We start from the raw sequence: 20,078 nt of genomic DNA, 5'->3' as shown, positions 1-20,078 counted from the left end.
CTCTGGAACCCCCAGCTGAGACCTCACAGCCCCCTCGGGGGGCTCTATTCACTGTACCTGTGCTCCTGCCAGCTCTGGGGTTGTCACCGGGAATGCAGATGGAGCAGCTCGGATGTTAATAAGGAAAATGAAAAATAAATTATAAGGAAAAAAAATTAAAAGATAAAATAATTAAAAATAAAAATAATAAAAATAAATAAAATAGAAATAATAAAAAATAATTTAAAAGCGCCAGTCCCTCGTGGTGCTTTATTTGCTGTACCTGTGCTCCTGCCAGCTCTGGGATTCTCACTGTGAATGCAAATGGAGCAGCTCTGATGCTAATAAGGAAAATGAAAAATAAATGATAACGAAAAAATAATTTAAAAATTAAAAATAAAATAATTAAAAATATATCTAATAAAAATAAATGAAATATAAATAATAAAATAATGTTAAAATAAATAATAAAAATAATAAAAAAAGCACCACACCCACGTGGTGCTTTATTTGCTGTACCTGTGCTCCTGCCAGCTCTGGGATTGTCACTGTGAATGCAAATGGAGCAGCTCTGATATAAATGAGGGGAAAAAAATTAAAAAAAAAAGAAAAATAATGAAATAAAATAATAAATTTTTAAAAATAAAAATAATTTTAAAATAAAATGTGACAAAATAAATAATATAAAAAGCAGCACTCCCACGTGGTGCTTTATTTGCTGTACCCGTGGTCCTGGAAGCTCTGGGATTGTCCCCATGAGTGCAAATGGAGCAGCTGTAATGTTAATAAGGAAAATTAAAAAATAATTTAAATATAAAAATAAACAAAAATAAAAAATAATAGCATAAAATAAATAATATAAAAATTAAAAATAAAAATATTCTAAAAAGACATAATAAAAATAATATTAAAATAAATAATTAAAAATCATTAAAAAGCCCCACTCCCACGTGGTGCTTTATTTGCTGTAACCTGTGCTCCTGCCAGCTCTGGGATTGTCACCGGGAATGCAAATGGAGAAACAAAAAATAAAGGAGAGCTGCCCTGAGCTCCGCTGCTTTCCCTGCCCGTGGAATGGTTCCCGCTGCTCATCAGCCGGGCACGGCTTTGTTCGGGCGGGAGCGGCACGGGCGGCCCCGGGGATGGATCCTGTCCTGGCATTCCCTGCCGATGGATCCTGTCCCTGGCATTCCCTGCCGATGGATCCTGTCCCTGGAATTCCCTGCCGAGGGATCCTCTCCCTGGAATTCCCTGCCGAGGGATCCTGTCCCTGGAATTCCCTGCCGAGGGATCCTGTCCCTGGAATTCCCTGCCGAGGGATCCTGTCCCTGGAATTCCCTGCCGAGGGATCCTGTCCCTGGAATTCCCTGCCGAGGGATCCTGTCCCTGGAATTCCCTGCTCATGGATCCTGTCCCTGGCATTCCCTGCTGATGGATCCTGTCCTGGCATTCCCTGCTCATGGATCCTGTCCTGGCATTCCCTGCTCATGGATCCTGTCCCTGGCATTCCCTGCTGATGGATCCTGTCCTGGCATTCCCTGCTCATGGATCCTGTCCTGGCATTCCCTGCTGATGGATCCTGTCCTGGCATTCCCTGCTCATGGATCCTGTCCTGGCATTCCCTGCTGATGGATCCTGTCCTGGCATTCCCTGCACCGGGTCGGGGTCATTTAATCAGCCCGGCACAGCCGCACGCGGGAATCGCTCCTGGAATCTTCCCGCCTGGAGCGGGGGCAGCGGGAATGTCCCTGTGCGAGCCCAGCTCCTCCTGGGACACAGCCCGGGGCTGGAAGGCACATTCCGGGGGTATCCCGACATTCCGGGGGCACCCCGACATTCCGGGGGCACCCCGACATTCCGTGGGCATCCCGACATTCCGGGGGCACCCCGACATTCCGGGGGCATCCCGACATTCCGGGGGCATCCCGACATTCCGGGGGCACCCCGACGTTCCACGGGCATCCCGAGGTGTCCGCGGTGCCCGGATCTCTCCGGAGAGGCTCGGGAGCTGCCTCACCACGGCCCCACCCCCCAGCCCACCCAAGCCGTGGCTGATGTGACACCATTTCGTGTCCCACCTTCCCTCTCCTCTCCAGCCCGGGAGCCCCCGGGCACCGGGGGAGCAGCAGCACACGGGGAAGCTCCCGCGTGGCCTCGGGAAGTGTTTCCTGGCAGGTTCTGGAGGGGCAGGAACGATCTGATGGGTCCTCGGGTCGCTGCCCCACGTGAAGAAGGGGGTGCAGGGCACTTGCCTCCCCATTCCAGGCGTTTTCCATGCTGGGTGCTGCCTGGGAGTGGGAACGGGCCTCTGCTGAGCTGTGGGTTTGCACCCTGAGCCCAGGCTTTGATCTGCGGAGGCTTTGGCAGGAGGAGCTGGGACAGGAGGTGCTGAGGCTCCTTCCAGAGGAGCTGGGAGGGACCAAGGCTGGCTCTGTCCCCTGGGCTGCTTCTCCCAGCTGGTCCTCAGTGACTGACCCCACACTGCTCCCCTTCCCTGGGCCAGGAACATCCCTTGTCTGCTTCCAGGGAATGAACTGAGGCAAAAAACCACCGTGCCCACCCCCAGAAATACCAAAACAAATAGAAAACCTCCCACCTCCTACCAAAAAACGAAAGAGAACTTCCTGCCAGTTCAGCCCCACAAGCACCTCCCCTGCCTTCAGTCATGCTGGGAAAAAGGAGAATTGGGGACATGCCCGTGGGGGAAAAGCAGGAGAGTTGGACCCTGCCCTTTCAGTAGGTGCCTGGGGACACCTGGATACCTTCTTATTGTCCTTCTTCTGCTCCAAGAAATGCTGTGGAAACACACTCTGACCTAAATAAATGTGAATACCTGTTTGTGGTTGGGCTGGGGAGGAGGAGATGGGTGCTGTGGGTCTGCATCACTGTGTGAGAGGTGGTCCAGCAGAGCATGGAGAGCAGGGAAACAGCCTGTTCTGGGGTCTTGTGTCCCAGCTTGGGGACTTGGAGCTTCAGGGCTGTTGGGGTCCCCTCAAAACCTGGTTTGTTGCCTCCAATGCACATGGGGAAAAAAACAACACAAAGAAACCCCCCCAACTCTTCCCTGAGCCTGTTGCCACCATCAGAGAATGTTTGTGCTTTGAGCTGGTTAAACAAACCCCTTGTGCTTCTGAGCTTGTGAATTATTTCAGGTTCCATCTCAGCCTTTTGCAGCTGGAGAGGATTTTTTTCCTGGCTCATCCATGTGTGTCACAGACAAATTGGGAAGAGCAGATTCTGCAGCCGTTGCTGCTGCTGCTTCCACGTTGTTCTCATGAGTTTCCCTCGTGCCTGAGCTTTTCATCTTTTAAAAGGTTCTGCTCTGCTGCACCTCAGGGTGTCCTTAAGCCCCGTTCAAGGTGTAACAGCACTGCCAGTGTGCTGTCAATGAAGTGCAACAAGCACAAATAGCACTCAGTGACCTGAACTTGGAAAAAATCTGAGTTTAGAGGGATGGTAACAATCCCAGGGTCACGTGAGCGGGGCCTAGAAGAAGGCAGAGATGCACAGAGCACTTCTGTGAGGCTCCTCAATCCCAACAGGAAAAAAATTCCCAGTCTGTGGGGGGGAGTTTGTCAGTTGTGCTGGTTGTGGGGCTTTGTGGCAAAAGTGAGTGTGGAGTGATTGCTTTGTGTTTGCTCAAGTATTTCTGGATCCCATTTATTTTCCCCTGTGACTCAAAACTCTCATCCCCAGCACCAGGACATGTCTCAGTGCTGTTTGTGTCCTTTAGATGAAGGGGAGTAAGATTTTCTAGGCCTTTGCTTGGCTCTGTTTTCCCTGGATCTGCTTTGTTCCAGAAAGGCTTTTAACAGAGCAGGGCTGAATCCTCAGCTGCCTCACTCAATACATGGAGGGTTTGGCTTCTTCACCAACAGATGGAGGGTTTGGGTTTCTCCCTCAATAGTTGCAGGGTTTCTAAACTAAATAAATGTGGGATTTCTTTACTTACAGATGTAGGGTTTCTTCACTCAAGAGATGTAGGGTCTGGTTTTCTCCCTCCAGGTTTTTAAACTGTGGCAGCTGCTGTGCTGTGTCAGACTGGAGGGCCATGGAGAGCACAGTCCTGTCTCCAGGAGTGCCCAAGGCCAGCCCGTGCCTCAGGAGCACAGCAGCAGGGCCAGATGTCTCCTTAACACTTCCCCAGTCCCTTTGGATATTTGGGGTTGGGATGATGTGAGCTGGGAATGGTTTTTCCTATTCCCTAACACCTCCTGGGTGTCTCTTCCCTGGCATTGGCAGACAGGTGACAGCAGCTTTTGGGATTCACGGCCACCTTCGGGGAGCTCAGCTGAGCCCAGGATGCAGAGCTCTGGCTGTTTGTGTCCTTGCAGCTGCCAGTCCATGGCAGAGCTGCTCATCCCTGCCCTGCTGAGGCAGGATTTCACTCAGGACTGGCAGGGAAGGAACTTGTGAAGGAGAGGAAAGCTGGAGAGGGACTTCCAGCGTCACTTCCATTGTGAAGCTGGAGAGGGACCCAGGACAAGGGATTGGAGTGCAGGGGGAATGGCTCCCCACTGCCAGAGGGCAGGTTAGATGGGATATTGGGAGAAATCCTTCCCTGGGAGGGTGGGGAGGCCCTGGCACAGGTTGCCCAGAGCAGCTGTGGCTGCCCCTGGATCCCTGGAAGTGTCCAAGGCCAGGTTGGACGGGGCTTGGAGCAACCTGGGCTGGTGGAAGGTGTCCCTGCCCATGGCAGGGGTGGGACTGGGTGGTCTACAAGGTCCCTTCCCACCCAAACCATTCTGGGATTCTGTGACTCTGGATGTCTGTCACATCCTCTCCCAGTCCTCCCTTCCCACAAGAAGTGGCCCAGCTAATTCCATTTCTCCGTGTTTGGAGATTGTTCTGTGCTTCTGGTTGTCCTTGGCAGCCTTTGCCAGCAATAAAAGCTGCAGAGGATGGACTGACCTGTAGTTCCATATCTTCAGCATGAAAACCTCTACCTTGAATTTTCATGGGATGAGAGAAGGTTCCTGCCTCCTTCTGATGGCAGCAGCCTTGTTCTGGTGACTGCAAACTTCTGTGCTTCCCGATCCAGGACCTTTGGCAGTTCTCAGCTGTTTATATGAAGTTCTCTCTTTATTCCCAACGTCTCCCTTCCATGGAAGGGTCAGTGGGCACAGCCCCAAGGCTGCCAGAGCTCTGGGAGGGTTTGGACAATGCTCTGAGGGACAGGGTGGGATTGTTGGGGTGTCCTGGGCAGAGCCAGGGTTTGGACTCGGTGACCTCCTTCCAGCTCAGGATATTCTTGATTCCTGGTTGTTGAGGCTTGGATTTAAACCATTTCCCTCCAGTGGGATCTGAATTCACTCCAATGGGGAAAAGGCAGATGACAAACTGAGGGGTGTGGATGTAGGCAGTGGGTGCTGAGGGGGGTGGGAGCCACTCCATCACCCCCCTGCCCTGGGAGATGACCCTCTGGAAGCAATCAGGGCTGGGGTAATTAAAGCTTGCTGGGATTGAACATTTACCCAGCGCCGGGGCCGCCCCAGCGTGTGGGACGTAAATATTTAATCACCCTGCCCGTGTGAGAGCCTTTAAAGCTGGGCAGGGAGGTTCCTGCCACTGTGAATGATGGGCTTTTGGTTTATTCTTCCCAGCTTGGCTGCCTGCAGGGGCAGCCTGGGCAGGGGCACATGAAATATGGACTGGGAGAGGAGGTGTGTGGGGCGGGAAGGAGTTTTTTCCAAGGGTTGGTTCCTTGCAGAACTGCTCAGAAATCCAACACTGGGGTTTCATTTAGACAGGCTGGGTTTGTTTTGGATTCTGGGCATTGGTTTGCTTGCTCGTGTGTTTGGACTGGGGGCTGTGTGGGTTTTCTCTGTGTTTGCAGAGTTTGCAGCATTTAGGTCAAATCTAGATTATCCCTTTTTCCATGGAAGATGTGCAGGAGAGGCAATCCCATCGCTCTGGGCCCACCCTGGCTGCTCTGCTGGCTTCCCCTGTGTTCTGCAGGGCCCATGGCATTGTTTTCCTCTCTCTCTTCCTTCCCCCCCCCCCTTTTTTTAATGGGGAATCCAGAGCTTGGAGGCAGCCTGCAATGTGCCTGGATTGGTGTGCAGGATTTATGTGGTGCTGAGGTGATGGACGTGAGCTGTGTGAGGCTTCTTTCATCTCAGAAACTTTGCTGGAAGCTCACTGAGGTTTTTATGCTGATTCTAAAGGCACGTTCAGATCTCCCCTGCCAGTCATCTGACACTTAATTTATTAAATTTTAATCAAAACCCACGTGAATTAAACATACTTCATCAAAAAAAAAAATCAGTCAGTGCTTCCCCTAAGCTGGGATGTGACTCCTGGTTTGGGTGAATGGTTTGGTTCTTTCTGTGCAAGTCTCAGTTCTGCTGCACTGGGAGGAGTGGGATCACCACTGGGATCACCTCTGGGATCACCTCTGGGATCACCTCTGGGATCACCTCTGGGATCACCTCTTGAGAGGGAAGCAGGAACAGCAAGGAACTCTCTTACTAGAAGCAGCTGTAGAAATAAATACTCTTTGTAATGTTCAACATTTTCAGCTGAATTTATGGTGTTCAGACTTAATTTTTCCAAGCTTCTCCTTTCTCTCTATCCCTTCTCCTGGCCCTTTATTCCTAATTGCACTTGCCCTCTTAATTTTTCTTCCCCTGACCTTCAGGAGGATGAAACACAGAGAAGGCAAAGGTGTTGAAAGAGATGAGAAGAGACCGTGGGTGGGGGCTGGATGGGGGAAATGTTTGTTTGCTTTGTTGTTTTTGTTTTATCATAGGGGGTTATTTTATTTTTTTAAGCCTAAAAGCTCCTTTTCTTTCCGTTTCCAATATAATCATAGTTCTGTCTCTGCTCTTGAGTGCATCATTTGCTCGTGGGCCCCTTCCCTGCCTGCACATTGTGGAGCCAACACCTTGTGCTGGTTATTCCTTTCCTCCACCTGCCCTGCCTGGTGTCCTTGTGGGGACAGCTCCCCTTGTGGGGACAATCCAGTCCTTGTTCCTGCTTGGTCACAGGGCTCTGTGCTAATCAGTGACAGAATCCATTGCTTTGGAGTCTGCCCCTGGCTGGATGACTTTGAAAACTGTCATCAAACAGGATTTTTGGGGATCCATCACATTCCCCCACTCCCTCCCTCGTGCCCTGCTCGCATCTCCCCCTCCTCAGCCCCCTGGAATGCTGCCAGATCCCTCTGGTGTCCTGTCCCTGCTGTGCCTGGCTGGGACTGGGAGCTGTGAGGAGGCAGATGGCTCTGGAGCTCGTGCTGAAGCCGTTCCAGCAGTGTCACTCTGATTTGAGGCTCGTTCTGCCCCGCGGCTGATTTTTCCTGAAAGATCCCTGGACTCGGCTCTCCGAGTCTGCTGCCCCTCTGTCAGGTTTGCTGGGAGCTGGCTCGGGATTCAGGAGCTGTCAGGGCAACCTCAGGAGGTCAGACAAGGACATCTTTAGCCTCATTCCCATGGGAAGCCGGGGTGACCAGCAGGGAAAGCCACAGGAGGGGGGAAGGGGAATATTGATTTCTTCCTGCCTGTGGGAGGGATGAGGGCTCTGCTGTCCCAGCCTGGTTTGCCCAGACCCTGCAAGATTTGCTAAAAACTACTGAAACCACCAGGTGGGGAGTGGCTGGGTTGAAGTGGAAGCTGAGAGTTGGTCAGATCTCAGAGGGGTGATGCAGGGGAGCTGCTAAATCCCTTCTGAACTGTGTGTGAAAATCCCCTGGACGTTATCCTGGGTGCAAAGGGAAGTAAAACCCTGGATGTGCAGGTCATTCTGTTGGGTTTGGGGCACAGGTTGCCCAGAGAAGCTGTGGCTGCCCCTGGATCCCTGGAAGTGTCCAAGGCCAGGTTGGAGCAACCTGGGCTAGTGGAAGGTGTCCCTGCCCATGGCAGGGGGTGGCACTGGATGAGCTTTAAGGTCCCTTCCAACCCAACCATTCTATGATTCCATGATTCTGTGATCCCCCTCTGTCTTGTCTGTGCCCCTCTGCTCACAACTGCACAACTCAGAGTGCACAAAGTGCCTGCACAACAAGGACTTTGCTGCTTTGATGCCTCCTGTTGTCCATAGGATTGGACAGTCCGTGTTCCTGGAAGTGTCTGTGGGGCCATCGGGCAGCTCAGAGTTACTGAGGGGCTGCTTGAAGCAGAAATGAGCCCTGGCTCATTCAGAGAACCACCAAGCCAGAAAAACAATTAATCAGGGAAATATTTGTCCCCCGTTCCCTGGGAGAAGTTTGTTCTCACCTTTGAGTGTCTCCTCACCTTCAGGAGGTGCTGTGGTGGCTCCTGGGGAGGCCCTGCCGAGCTGGGAGGTTATCCAGTTACCCAGTGATGACAACTTGATTTGATTTGAGGCCGTGCTGTTCATTAGTACTTCCCTGTGTGTAGCTGGGGGGCATTGCCTGGGCTGGATAATTGGATTTGGGAGGCCAAATTGTGACACCTCTTGCTGTGCAGCCACTTTCTGTGGCGATGCAGCTGATCCAGCATCGGGGCAATCTGTTCAGCCTTTGTCCTGGCTGGTGGAGAGAGGACCCACAGCGAGAGACTTCCCTCCAGAGCCCAGAGCAGTGAAATCCAGACCTTGCTCTGTGTCTAAAAACCGGTTCACAATGGTTTGAGGGAAAGCTGGCAGAAGTGAAGCCCTGCAAAGTCTTTATCAGCTTACACAGATTTACTGTGGGTTCTTTTCTGGAGATCCTTTGTAACACTCAAAGGCTGTTTCTCTGCGACCTGGATCCCTTTGTTCCTCATTTCTGTTCTTATTAAATTGAAAAATGAGAAGTTAACAAGAGGTTTTTAGCTAGTTGCTCCTGCTTATTGCCCATACATCCCTTACAGGTACATTTTATGACTCTTCATAGGAGTCTGCTTAACGATCTCAAACAATCCAAGGCTTCCTTGCTCTTCTTTAACAAAGGCCACAAATTACTCCAGTGCTCTTTTTAAATGCTCAGTTATTTGGTTCTAGTTGGTGATTCTGTCAAATTCCAGAGTTTGTGAGCCTGTTCTGCCCTCAGACAGAGGAATGCCAGCTTAAATCCAGCCTCACACACTCTGGGTGAAATCCAGGCCCTGTGCAAGGCAGGTTTATCCTGTGGCTGCAGGAGGCCTCGAGCTTCTGAGCAGCTCTGGTGCCCTTTCCCTGGTGATGCTCTTGGATCTCTTTGTGATGGATCTAAAAGCACAATCACATCTGCTCAAAGTGACTGCTAAGCACAGCATCTGTGGTGCAGGGGGTGCTGCTTCCCCTCAGTCTGTGTAATGACTTCAAGGAATAAACGAGGAGAGTGTTCTGTAGTATTTTAGCCACACACAGGGTGCAGGTTCTGAGCTCACTGGGTAACTCCTGCTTTGTCTCCCTGCTGGTTTGTTGGTCTGCTCAGTGCAGCAGTGATGGTTCTGCCCTGCTTTCAGGGGCTGCTTTCTGGGCTTCCTGCTCTGACCCTTCCCTTCCCTGTCCCGTGTCCAGCCTGGCTTCCCCAGCTCTTCTCTTCAAGTGCTGCAATGGTCTCTATTCCCACACCTTTGGAGAGCAGCCCTGGTGGGGATTGGGGCTGTGAAGGAGCTCATTGCCCTTGGTCACCTTGTGTGTGTTGGTTGTTCTCAGAATCACAAAGTGCTTTGGGTTGGAAGAGACCTTGTAGACCACCCAGTGCCACCCCCTGCCCTGGGCAGGGACACCTTCCACCAGCCCAGGTTGCTCCAAGCCCCGTCCAACCTGGCCTTGGACACTTCCAGGGATCCAGGGGCAGCCACAGCTTCTCTGGGCAACCTGTGCCAGGGCCTGCCCACCCTCACAGCCAACAATTCCTTCCCACTATCCCATCTATCCCCGCCCTCTGGCAGTGGGAAGCCATTCCCTGTGTCCTGCCCCTCCATCCCCTCCATTCCCTGTGTCCAAAGCCCCTCTCTAGCCCTCCTGGAGCTGAAGCAACTCCCCAGGCCCTGCCAGAGCTCCATGGCTCATACCTGTTGGGAACAGGAGATGTCCCACACAGGGACAGTGAGGAAAGGAGGATGAGGAGGGGTTACTCAGACAGAGGTTAAATGAAGAAAGTCCTCTGGTTTTGAAAGTTTGGGACCCAAAATCTCGATTTCTCTTTGGAGTGTCTGGGGAAAAGCAGCCCCTCCCATCCCTGCTCTGGTTGCTGCCCAGAGCTTCCTCAGCCACATGGCAGCACTGGCAGGGAAGCTGCCAGGAGAACCTTTGACTTCAGCTTCCTCAAGCGACTGTCTGCTGAAAACTGCCTCGGGTAATTAATTAATTCTGCTGTAAATAGAAGGCTTGATAGTCATCACCAGTGCTGGGGGATGTTTCTCAAGAGGGAAATGAGCTGGCAGGGCAGGGAAGCTCCCCGTGGGTGCAGGAGGCTCGTTCCCCCTCCAGTGACATTCTGCAAGGAAGCAAAACAGTCTTGGCTGGGTGGGTTGTTTTGGAGGGCAGGTCCAGGAGGGCAGGGATCCCCTGGGAGGTGTGACAGCCTGGGAGTGCTCAGCTGGGTTCCTCTGGTGATGGGATGGAAGCTGCCCCTGCCCAGCCCTCCTTCCTCCTGTGTGGGGGCTTCTCCTCAGGAGGTGGTTGCCATGGTGGAGCACCTTCCTGCACCACCCCCTTGGCATGGGGTGCCAGGAGAAGGCCAGAACCTGCCTTGCAGGTTCAAACCCAGGTTTGTGCCCTGCAGGCACAAACACAACTCTCAGTGATGCCAGTGGAGCTGGTCCCCATCCCAAAGCTCAGGGAGATGTCCTTTGTTTTACATGTTTGGTTGCTTTTCCACAGAACAGATATTCCCAAACTATTTTCAAAACCAGCTTTTTTTAATCAGTTAAAATTGTTTCTTGATAATTGTTCTCGATCGTAAATTAGCAAGGAATCATGGGATGGTTTGGGTTGGAAGGGAAGGACCTTCAAGGCCATCCAGTGCCACCCCCTGCCATGGGCAGGGACACCTTCCACCAGCCCAGGTTGCTCCAAGCCCCGTCCAACCTGGCCTTGGACACATCCAGGGATCCAGGGGCAGCCACAACTTCTCTGGACAACCTGTGCCAGGGCCTCCCCACCCTCACAGGGAAGAATTCCTTCCCAATAGCCCATCTGACCCTGCCCTCTGGCAGTGGGAAACCACTCCCTGTGTCCTGTCCCTCCATCCCTTGTCCCCAGTCCCTCTCCAGCCCTTTAGGCCCTGGAAGGGGCTCTGAGGTCTCCCGGGAGCCTTCTCTTCTCCAAGGGAACACCCCCAGCATTCCCAGCCTCTCTCCATGGCAGAGGTGCTCCAGCCCTTTGATCATTTCCGTGGCCTCCTCTGGACTCTCTCCAGCAGGTCCACGTGCCGGGATCTCGATGGTGTTCTCCAGCAGTGTTTTCACTGGATTGGCTCGGGAAGTCCCTCCCTTGAGATAAACCCGCGGCTTTCGTCGCTGTCAGAGGAGTATGCAAAGCAAACCAACATCCTGCTGCTCCTCGCTAAAGCTGTTTCCCCCCGGCTCAGGTCTGGAGGGGCACCCTGGCCCGGCTGCGGTACCGGCGGACGAAGGCAGCGCTGACCATCCTGCGGCACTACCGGCGCTACAAGGTCAAGTCCTACATCCGGGAGGTCTCGCGGCGCTTCCACAACGTGCGGCAGCTGCGGGACCGCGGCAGGAACGTGCAGTGGCCCACGCCCCCCAAGGTGCTGCGGCGCTTCGAGGAGGCCCTGCAGGCCATCTACCACAGGTACCCCCCAAACCTGCGCCCTCCTCACCCCACAGCTGCTGCCGGGGCCTGGAACCTCGGGCAGAGCACTGAGAGCATCGGGGGGGCAGAGGGGAAGTGGGTTTGGCCGAGCAGGTATTTATTGTTTCAGAGATTTATCGTTGAGTCACGGAATGTTCTGTGTTGGAAGGGACCCACAAGGATCTTCAAGTCCAACTCTCAAGTGAATGACCAGTGTAGAATCACAGGATGGTTTGAGTTGGGAGGGACTTTATAGATCATCTTGTTCCAACCCCCTGCCATGGGCAGGGACACCTTCCACTAGATAATGTTCCATTAAAATAAGATAAAATAAGATAAAATACAATCTTAGAATCTCATCGAATCACAGGATGATTTGGGTTGGAAGGGACTTTAAAGACCATCTTGTTCCAACCCCCTGCCATGGGCAGGGACACCTTCCACTAGAATGTTCCATTAAAATAAGATAAAATAAAATCATAGAATCTCAATAAATCACAAGATGGTTTGGGTGGAAGGGACAATAAAACTCATCCAGTTCCACCCCTGCCATGGGCAGGGACACCTTCCACTAGCCCAGGTTGCCCCAAGTCATTTAATGAGGCTGGACGTTGTATTTCCTTCCTTGGCCCCTTTCTGGCCTTTCTGCTTGGTTTTAAAAGGAAAGAGCAGCTGCTTAGGATGAGGGGGAAGAGAAAAGGAATTTTCCTGGCTTCTTGCAGCAAGGCAGTGTTTTCCTGCAGTGAACTGAGCAATGTTCCCCTGGTCACCCATGTTCTGTGGGCAGAAAAGGTGTTTGTACCGTTATCAAACCTCCTGGTATCTAAAGGCTGGTGACTTTTTTCTCTGGGAAGCTTTAGGCAAAGTAGTTATAATTCCAGTTCGAGAAATTATGAATTTCTGAAAGTGGCTGAACAAAAGAAATGTTGGCTGGAGGGGCTGTCAGAGATCTCCCATCCAGCCATCTGTTTGCAGGAGGGGTTACCACCAGCTCTAGATCAAGTCAGCTTTGTTATTTTCCCCAGCTGTCTCTTGAAAAAGAGACATCCATCCACCCACAGCCTGTCTGGGTAGAGAGCCCTGCTTTCAGAATAAGCACAATTACCATAACTACAGAGTTTTAGTTGCTAAAAGTCTTTTTATAGCATTAATCCTGGAGACGTGGTGCTGCTGCTGAAGGCTGGAGCGTGGTGTGGGGCCATGGATGGGCTGTTCCATGGTGCAGTTGGTCAGGTTTGAATTGAAGGGCCAAATTCAGCTGTTAAAGGAAAATGATGTTGTAAATGAGCCCAAAAATGGTCTTGGAAACACGTTATTGCAAACAGAGGCACCAGGAGTTGACTTCTGGGTGCGGGAGAGGGAGTTTGGCAGCCAAAGCTGTCAGGTTGGAGATGATCTGTGGCATTCGAATGTCAGCTGGCATTTCCAGCTCCAAGGAAGGACTGTCTAGGGGGGTCCTTGTGGCAGCAGGAGTCCCTCCAGGGTGTGGTCCAGGCTGTGGCACTGACTGGGGTGTTCTGGCAGGTGGAGAGCGGGCGAGCTCATCCGGAGCGTCCCACCAGAAGTCCTCCCCCAGCTGAGGGCCAAGGTGGCTGCCATGGAGGTGCTGAAGGGTCACAGAGCTGACATTGGCCTCCAGAGGGCCTGGCAGGGGAATTACATCGCACTGGTGAGTCTGAGGGACTGGCACAGTCCCTGGGGCAAAGGGGCCAAAAGGGTGGAAATCTGGAAAAATGACTGTTGGTTTCCTGGAAGGGAGAAGTACTTTGAGATCTCCTGTGTAAATGGGTTTATGTAGTTCGGAATCCTGACTTCCACTGCTCCAGGAGTGATTTTTCTGAGTTCTGGGCAGCGCCGGCAGTTAAAGGTGGTGAGCAGTGCCATCAGCTCTGCAATGGGCCAAGGCAGACCTCAGTGGAACACTAAAATGCTGGATATAGTGGAAAAAGGCATAGAGTGAACAGGAACAAACCTGGGCATTTGATTGCTTCCCTTTGCTCTGTCTTTCCTTTAAGGGTTTGCTCAGTGGAGGTTTGGTTTCACAAAGCACAGAACTCCCTGGTGAGGCGGGGGCGGGAGGGAGCCTGGTCACTGCCATCCCCCCTGCCCTCAGTCCCCAGGGAGGGTCCTGAGCCTGTGTTTGCTCTTCCAGAAGCCAGACAGCCCCCAGAGCTCAGGCTCCTTCGTCCCTGTGGCCAACGAGCTGAAGAGGAAGGACAAGTACATGAACGTCCTCTTCTCCTGCCACGTCCGCAAGGTACCACGTGGGCTGCAGGGAACTCCCTGGGTCCAGGGAAACCTTGGGAAGCCAAGGGCAGGGGGGTGACCCTGGGGATGTTTGAACAGGCAGCAGGTCAAAGCAGTTGTGTTCCAAGGAACTGTGATTTCTAGGTGGTCCCTCAGCACCTGCTGCACCAGAGAGTTGGGTTGGGTTGAGTTGGGTTGGGATGGATTGGTTTGAGTTGGGTTGGGATGGATTGGGTTGGGATGGATTGGGTTGAATTGGCTTGGGATGGATTGGGTTGGGTTGGGATGGATTGGTTTGAGTTGGGGTGGGTTGGGATGGATTGGGTTGGGTTGCGTTGGGTTGGGTTGGGATGGATTGGATTGGGATGGATTGGGTTGGGTTGGATTGAGTTGGGATGGATTGGGTTGGGTTGGGATGGGATTGGGATGGATTGGATTGGGATGGATTGGGTTGGGATGGATTGGGTTGGGTTGGATTGAGTTGGGATGGATTGGGTTGGGTTGGATTGAGTTGGGATGGGAGTTGGGTTGGGATGGATTGGGTTGGGTTGGATTGAGTTGGGATGGATTGGGTTGAGTTGGATTGAGTTGGGATGGATTGGGTTGAGTTGGGTTGGGAGTTGGGATGGGTTGGGTTGAGTTGGATTGAGTTGGGATGGATTGGGTTGAGTTGGGATGGATTGGGTTGAGTTGGATTGAGTTGGGATGGGTTGGGTGGCTGCTGGAGCCTCATGTCAGAGACAGGAATAAATTGTAGTGGAAGGTGTCCCTGCCCATGACAGGGGGTTGGAACTGAGTGGTCTTTAAGGTCCTTTCAACCCAGACAATTCCATGAGTCTTTGATTCTGCACAACTGGTTTGGGTCTGACATTTTTTGTAGCAGAATTGAGGGTTTTTTCCTTAATTTGGTTGGAAGGTTTAAAGAACTAATTAGAAAAACATGCTTGCCTGATTTTATGGGTAGCTCCTAATGATGCTGGTTTGAAATGTCTGTCAGGGAGGGATAGTTTGAATTTTACAAAGCCAATTTCAGTAGCAGGCCACAGTTGCAGATATTCCAGTGTTTTTAAAAAGCTGTATATTTTTATTCCTTTTTATTTCTAAAAACGTGCTGCTGCAGTTGGTCCCTCTGTGCATAATTACCCTTTATGATTCTGCAAATATTATATCTAACAGTAACAACACAATTCATTCTGCAGCATAGAATCTCACTTTATTGTAAAACTTTGCTGGCATTAGTGAGTTGTATTGTTTATTCAACAGCGATTTGTGTTTATAAAAATAGAAATCTCCTAATTGCTTTCCAGGCAGAAATATTTCAGTGGAGTGATTTGTTGCTGTTCCCGTGTTCTCTGTAAGAACAGGGTTTGCTGGTGGGATGAGTGGTTTGGGTGAATGTTGGTGTCAGGATTGGAGGAGGATCAGCTGGGTCTGAATCCAAACCTCCTCTTTACAACCCTGCAGCACTTGGGCTCTGTTGGGGACAAGGAAATACAAGGGGAGTTTCCCTCTGGCTTTTCTCAGGTTAGGCAGAAAACAAAATAATTCATCTTCTGATTCATTTAATGAACTTGTTCCGGTTGTTGCTGTTTCTGGCTGAATGGGATGAGTGTAAAAGGGACAATATTCAGAGATGTGGTGACAGGAACTGTGGTTTGGCTGGGAATGGAATCCCTCAAGGTCTGTGTGTGGTGTTTGGGTACCTGCTGGGGCAGTTTTCCCTTGCTCACTGTTACACAGCTTTTAAGCTGTTAAGTCCTTGTGTGTCTCCTCCTGCTCCTGGTTCAGCTCCCAAGGACAATCCCCTGGGCAAGCCCAGGGCAAAGCAGGTTCCTGAAGCCCAGATCCATCCTCATCCCATTCCCTATTGCAAGGACAGAGCTCCTGCCTTGGGCAGAAGAGTGTGAGCAGCAGTTTTGTGTTCCTGGGGAATGCAGGAGTCCCTGAGCATTCCAACGGGGCTGTTCCTGCACCTCCTGTGCTGGGAAGATCCATTTGGGCTTTGTTGGCACTGAGGTCCCAGCACCCCAACAGTCTGGGGATGGAACAGGTGCTCCCCACCAGCAAGTGGATTTCTCCTGAGCCTGAAAGGTTCCTGTCAGTGCTTTCGGAGGCAAAGCTTTAGCTGACCATGGGGGCATCAAAAAGGCAGCTCAGCTGAAAGCAGAAATACTGCAGAGACTGCAGGGTTACAGACTTGCAGCCTTGTGGGGTTTAAATTATCTTTTGAAAGGTTAAATTGTTGGTTGCTTTCTTCTCTCAGAGAGGTCAGGCTTGATCCCCCACTTGTCTGCTCAGTTAGGGATTCCTTGGCACGGCTTTTGGGGTCATCAGTAAGGAAACCCCACGCCTGGAAGTGCCCAAGGCCAGCTTGGGCAGGGCTTGGAGCAACCTGGGATAGCAGAAGGTGTCCCTGCCCGTGGCAGGGGGTGGGACTGGGTGAGTTTAAGGTCCCTCCCAAGCCAGACCATTCCATGATTCCATGATCCCAGCACTGCAGCTTTGTGGGATCTTTAGGGGGTGTGTGAGCCTGGTGATTCCAGCACATCTCCATGTTACAACTCAAATGCAATCAACCATCCAAACCACTCCTGGAGGCAACATCTTCTTGAGGGAACCGTTTGTCTTCCTTCTTGTATGGACAAGGAACATCCAGGCAGACCTGGAGTGAGCAGAGGAGGGAGGACAAACAATGCTGAGCTTTGGAAGGAAACAAGACAAAGACTTGACATTTGAAAATTTAAGCCTTTGCCTTTCCAACCAAGGCCCTCCTTTAGGTCCTCTGTTCTGGCTTCAGTCTGAGCCCTGGATTTGCAGACCAAGCAACAGTGAGAACTTACAGAGCCTGTGAGTGACCCCGTGCACTGACTGCAGGAGCACAGCCTTTACCCTGATCAGCCTTCCTTTGCCCTTCACATAAACAGTTTCTATCCTAAGGTGTCTCTTCAGAATGAAGCTTTTCTCTTGTCAAAAATACAAGCTGCAACATCCTCTTCTTATCCCAAAGCAACAGCAGTCCAAGGGTGTGCCTCAGGGCAGGGGGATCTCCCCTGGTTGCTTTATTCCCTTTTCATTTTTAATAAAGAAAAGCATCAGGTTTCTTCCTTTCAGCTTTAACTCCCCCGTTTCCCACCAGATGTCACTGGCACAGGGTGGCACTTGGTGCTGGCACGTGCAGGCTGGGCCCGTGTCAGAGGGGACAGGGGGGAGGTTTGTCACGTTCCTGATGCTAAACCTGGTTGGTTGTGCATTTACAAATTGGCTCTTTGTTTCTCAGCTGAAATTTGGTTCATGGGAAGCTTTAGCAGGGAACTGAAGAATGAGTTACAGAGATGGAAATGTAATTAATTATCAGGTGTTTTTCTTGCTTCCCTGAAATAATTCTCCTGCACCGAGCAGCGTTAAGAATAAGGCTGCTCAAGTTCATCCAGGGGGTGTTTCCATGATTCAGCTTATTTGAGGATTCCTGGGCAAAAATGGTGCTGTTCCTGCTGGAGCCTCAGGCAGGAGGGTGTTCATGGGAATGAGAGGGCACTTTGGTGAGCTGGGGTGAAGGTTTGATTTCTGCCTTCCTTTGTGGCTTCCGTGAGGTCCCGAGTGACCAAACCACGTGTGAGCTGGTTCTTCACTGTCCCCAGCAGTGGCAGGTGCTGCTCTTTAAACTCTCAGTCTAAAACACTTCTTTCCTTGAACAGAAAAGACATTAAAAGGATCAATACTGGGCAAGGTGAACAGACAGGGGTTAAACCCAACCTCACATATTCAAACCTGTTTATGTTTAAATACACACAGGATGTTGGTTCACCATTCAGTTCCCCGAGGCAGAACTTTATTTAGCTGATCTGGTGAATTCTTCAGGAAGAATCTAGAAGATTCTAGATCAGGAGGAATATCTTCATGGGAAGGGTTGTCAGGCATTGGAAGGGGCTGGAATCCCCACCCCTGGAGGTGTCCAAGGAAGGACTGGCCGTGGCTCTCAGAGCTCTGGGCTGGGGGACAAGGTGGGGAAGGGGCACAGGTTGGACTCGATCATCTTGAGGGGCTTTTCCAACCTAAATGGTTCTAAGCAGAGGAAGTAAATTTACCCAGGAACTGCTCTCCAAGTTTTGAGAGCTGCTGGTGAAGTTTTCTTCAGCTCTGAGTGCGTGGGGTCCCAATTTCAGCAGCTCGAGCTGAATAACAATGGGTGGCTCTGTTTGGAGCTGTTTTTATGGAAGGGCTCTGAAGAGGCTTTGAAGCCTCACTGGGGGGAGGTGGATGTGCTTTGTGGTTGCTTCCTCTCAGTAGGTACAGGTAGAAGCAGGTCATTCCTGTCTGTGGAAAAATCCATCTTTTCTGGGCATTTGTGGTGCTCTTCACTTTTTCAAAGGAAATTTTCGAGATTTTTGCCTTAGGAAACCAAATGCATATTTCATGCAAACCTCCAGGTTTTGTTGGATCACCTAGGAAACAACAGATTCTCTTTTTTCCTTCTTCTTCTTCTTAGAATAAGGCTTTTCTTCCCACTTTTCCCTTGTCACTTGTGGCACCAAGCTCCCTTGAGAGGAACAGCTCTTGAAGGCTGATGCCCTGCGGTGTCCAGAGGCTGCTGACAGAGACCTGAAAAACTTACTTGGAGATTTTCCAGCTCTAGGCCAGACCTTCATTTCCCCCATAAGCTTGTCAAGAAGTTTAAATTAGGACTGATTCGTATTTGGATCAACAAGATATAAATACAAAATGCCCAGAAGGTGCAGAGAACACAATGCTGGGAAGGGCTGTTCTCCAGGAGGGGATGAGCTGTAGCTGAGAACATAAGGCCTGTCCTTACTCCTACAGACACAACAGTGGGTTTGCAATGTGTCTGAGTCCTTTCTGGGTCTGCTCCCCAACATGACAGTTTTTCCCTAAATTTGTACCTAAACCACAGCAGGTTTTATTGACGTAAATAAGCTGTAGCTGCACGAGGCACCTGAAGCAAAGTGGTTGCTTGGAAAGAGCTGAGAGGGCAGGAGTCTGGGAGCAATGAGAATGTGCTGCTCAGGTGAAATAAGCTGCTGGACCTCCCCTTTGGAACATCTCTGGAGCTGAATTTATGGTTCAGTGGGAACACTAAAAGAAAGACACTGAGGGGCTGGAGCAGGTGCAGGGAAGGGAACGGAGCTGGGAAGGGGCTGGAGCAGCAGGAGCAGCTGAGGGAGCTGGGGGGGCTCAGCCTGGAGAAAAGGAGGCTCAGGGGGGACCTTCTGGCTCTGTAACCCCCTGACAGGAGGGGGGAGCCGGGGGGGGGTCGGGCTCTGCTCCCAGGGAACAAGGGACAGGAGGAGAGGGAACAGCCTCCAGCTGTGTCAGGGGAGGTTTAGGTTGGATTTTAGGGAAAATTTCTTCATGGAAAGGGTTGTCCATCCCTGGCACAGCTGCCCAGGGCAGTGGTGGAGTCTCCATCCCTGGAGGGGTTTAAAAGCCCTGTGGATGTGTCACCTGGGGACATGGGTCAGTGGTGGCCTTGGCAGTGCTGGGGAACAGTTGGATTTGATGCTCTCAGGCCTTTTCCTCCTTTATGATTCTGTGAAAGCTGAGCATGTTTTCCATCCCTGCTTTCTGGGCAGCAGCCACAGGACCTTCTGAGGTGGCCCTGGTGTCACAGCACTGAATGGGCTCTGTTTGTCACCGTGGGCTCTGTGCTGGGGGGGGACACAGACAGCACACCAGCAGGGCCGTGGCAGTGAGCAGGAGACGTTATCAGACTCTTTAAAAAAAGTTAAAATAAATCATCTGAGCTCCGTGTGGGGCAGATCCCAGACTCAAAGGACTGGGGAAGCCTTTGGTTCAGCTGCCAGGACCCAGCAGGTGCTGAACCCTGAGCTGCACAGCCAGAGTTTGAGGAGTTTGAGGAGCCCGTGCTGCTCTGCTCCAACACCTCGACGTGGTACCAGGCCCTCCTAACCTACTTTCTCTGGGCCATTCAGTGTTTCAGAGCCTTTAGGTTTTATCCCTCCCATTCATCTGCTTCCTAAAATAATCCCAGTTACTCAGCATCTCTTGCTGTGAGACTTCCCAGGCCCTCAGTCATGTTCTTCACCTTCTCTGAACTCTCAGAGTCTCCCTCACACTCCCCATCCCGGTGCTTTCCCAGCTATTCCAGGTGAGCCCTTGGCACCCAGGATGTTATTCCTGTATTAATC

General features: G+C 51.4%; 1 protein-coding gene across 1 annotated transcript in view; it reads left to right on the top strand.

Moving 5' to 3' along the window:
- MYO1D (myosin ID) overlaps nucleotides 1–20,078 on the top strand; it is a 147,864-nt gene that overhangs the window by 68,650 nt on the left and 59,136 nt on the right. The window contains exons 17-19 of the mRNA XM_027711871.2: nucleotides 11,444–11,667; nucleotides 13,192–13,336; nucleotides 13,820–13,924. Coding sequence (XP_027567672.1) covers nucleotides 11,444–11,667; nucleotides 13,192–13,336; nucleotides 13,820–13,924 — 474 coding nt within the window. The remainder of the gene's footprint in view (nucleotides 1–11,443; nucleotides 11,668–13,191; nucleotides 13,337–13,819; nucleotides 13,925–20,078) is intronic.

This window comes from Pipra filicauda, unplaced genomic scaffold (assembly GCF_003945595.2).
Source record: "Pipra filicauda isolate LSUMZ 115617 unplaced genomic scaffold, ASM394559v2 scaffold336_size1087642_pilon, whole genome shotgun sequence".
In the NCBI taxonomy this organism is placed as follows: domain Eukaryota; kingdom Metazoa; phylum Chordata; class Aves; order Passeriformes; family Pipridae; genus Pipra; species Pipra filicauda.
Note: the sequence above shows the minus strand (reverse complement) of the source record. Positions and strands in the feature narration are given on the sequence as shown.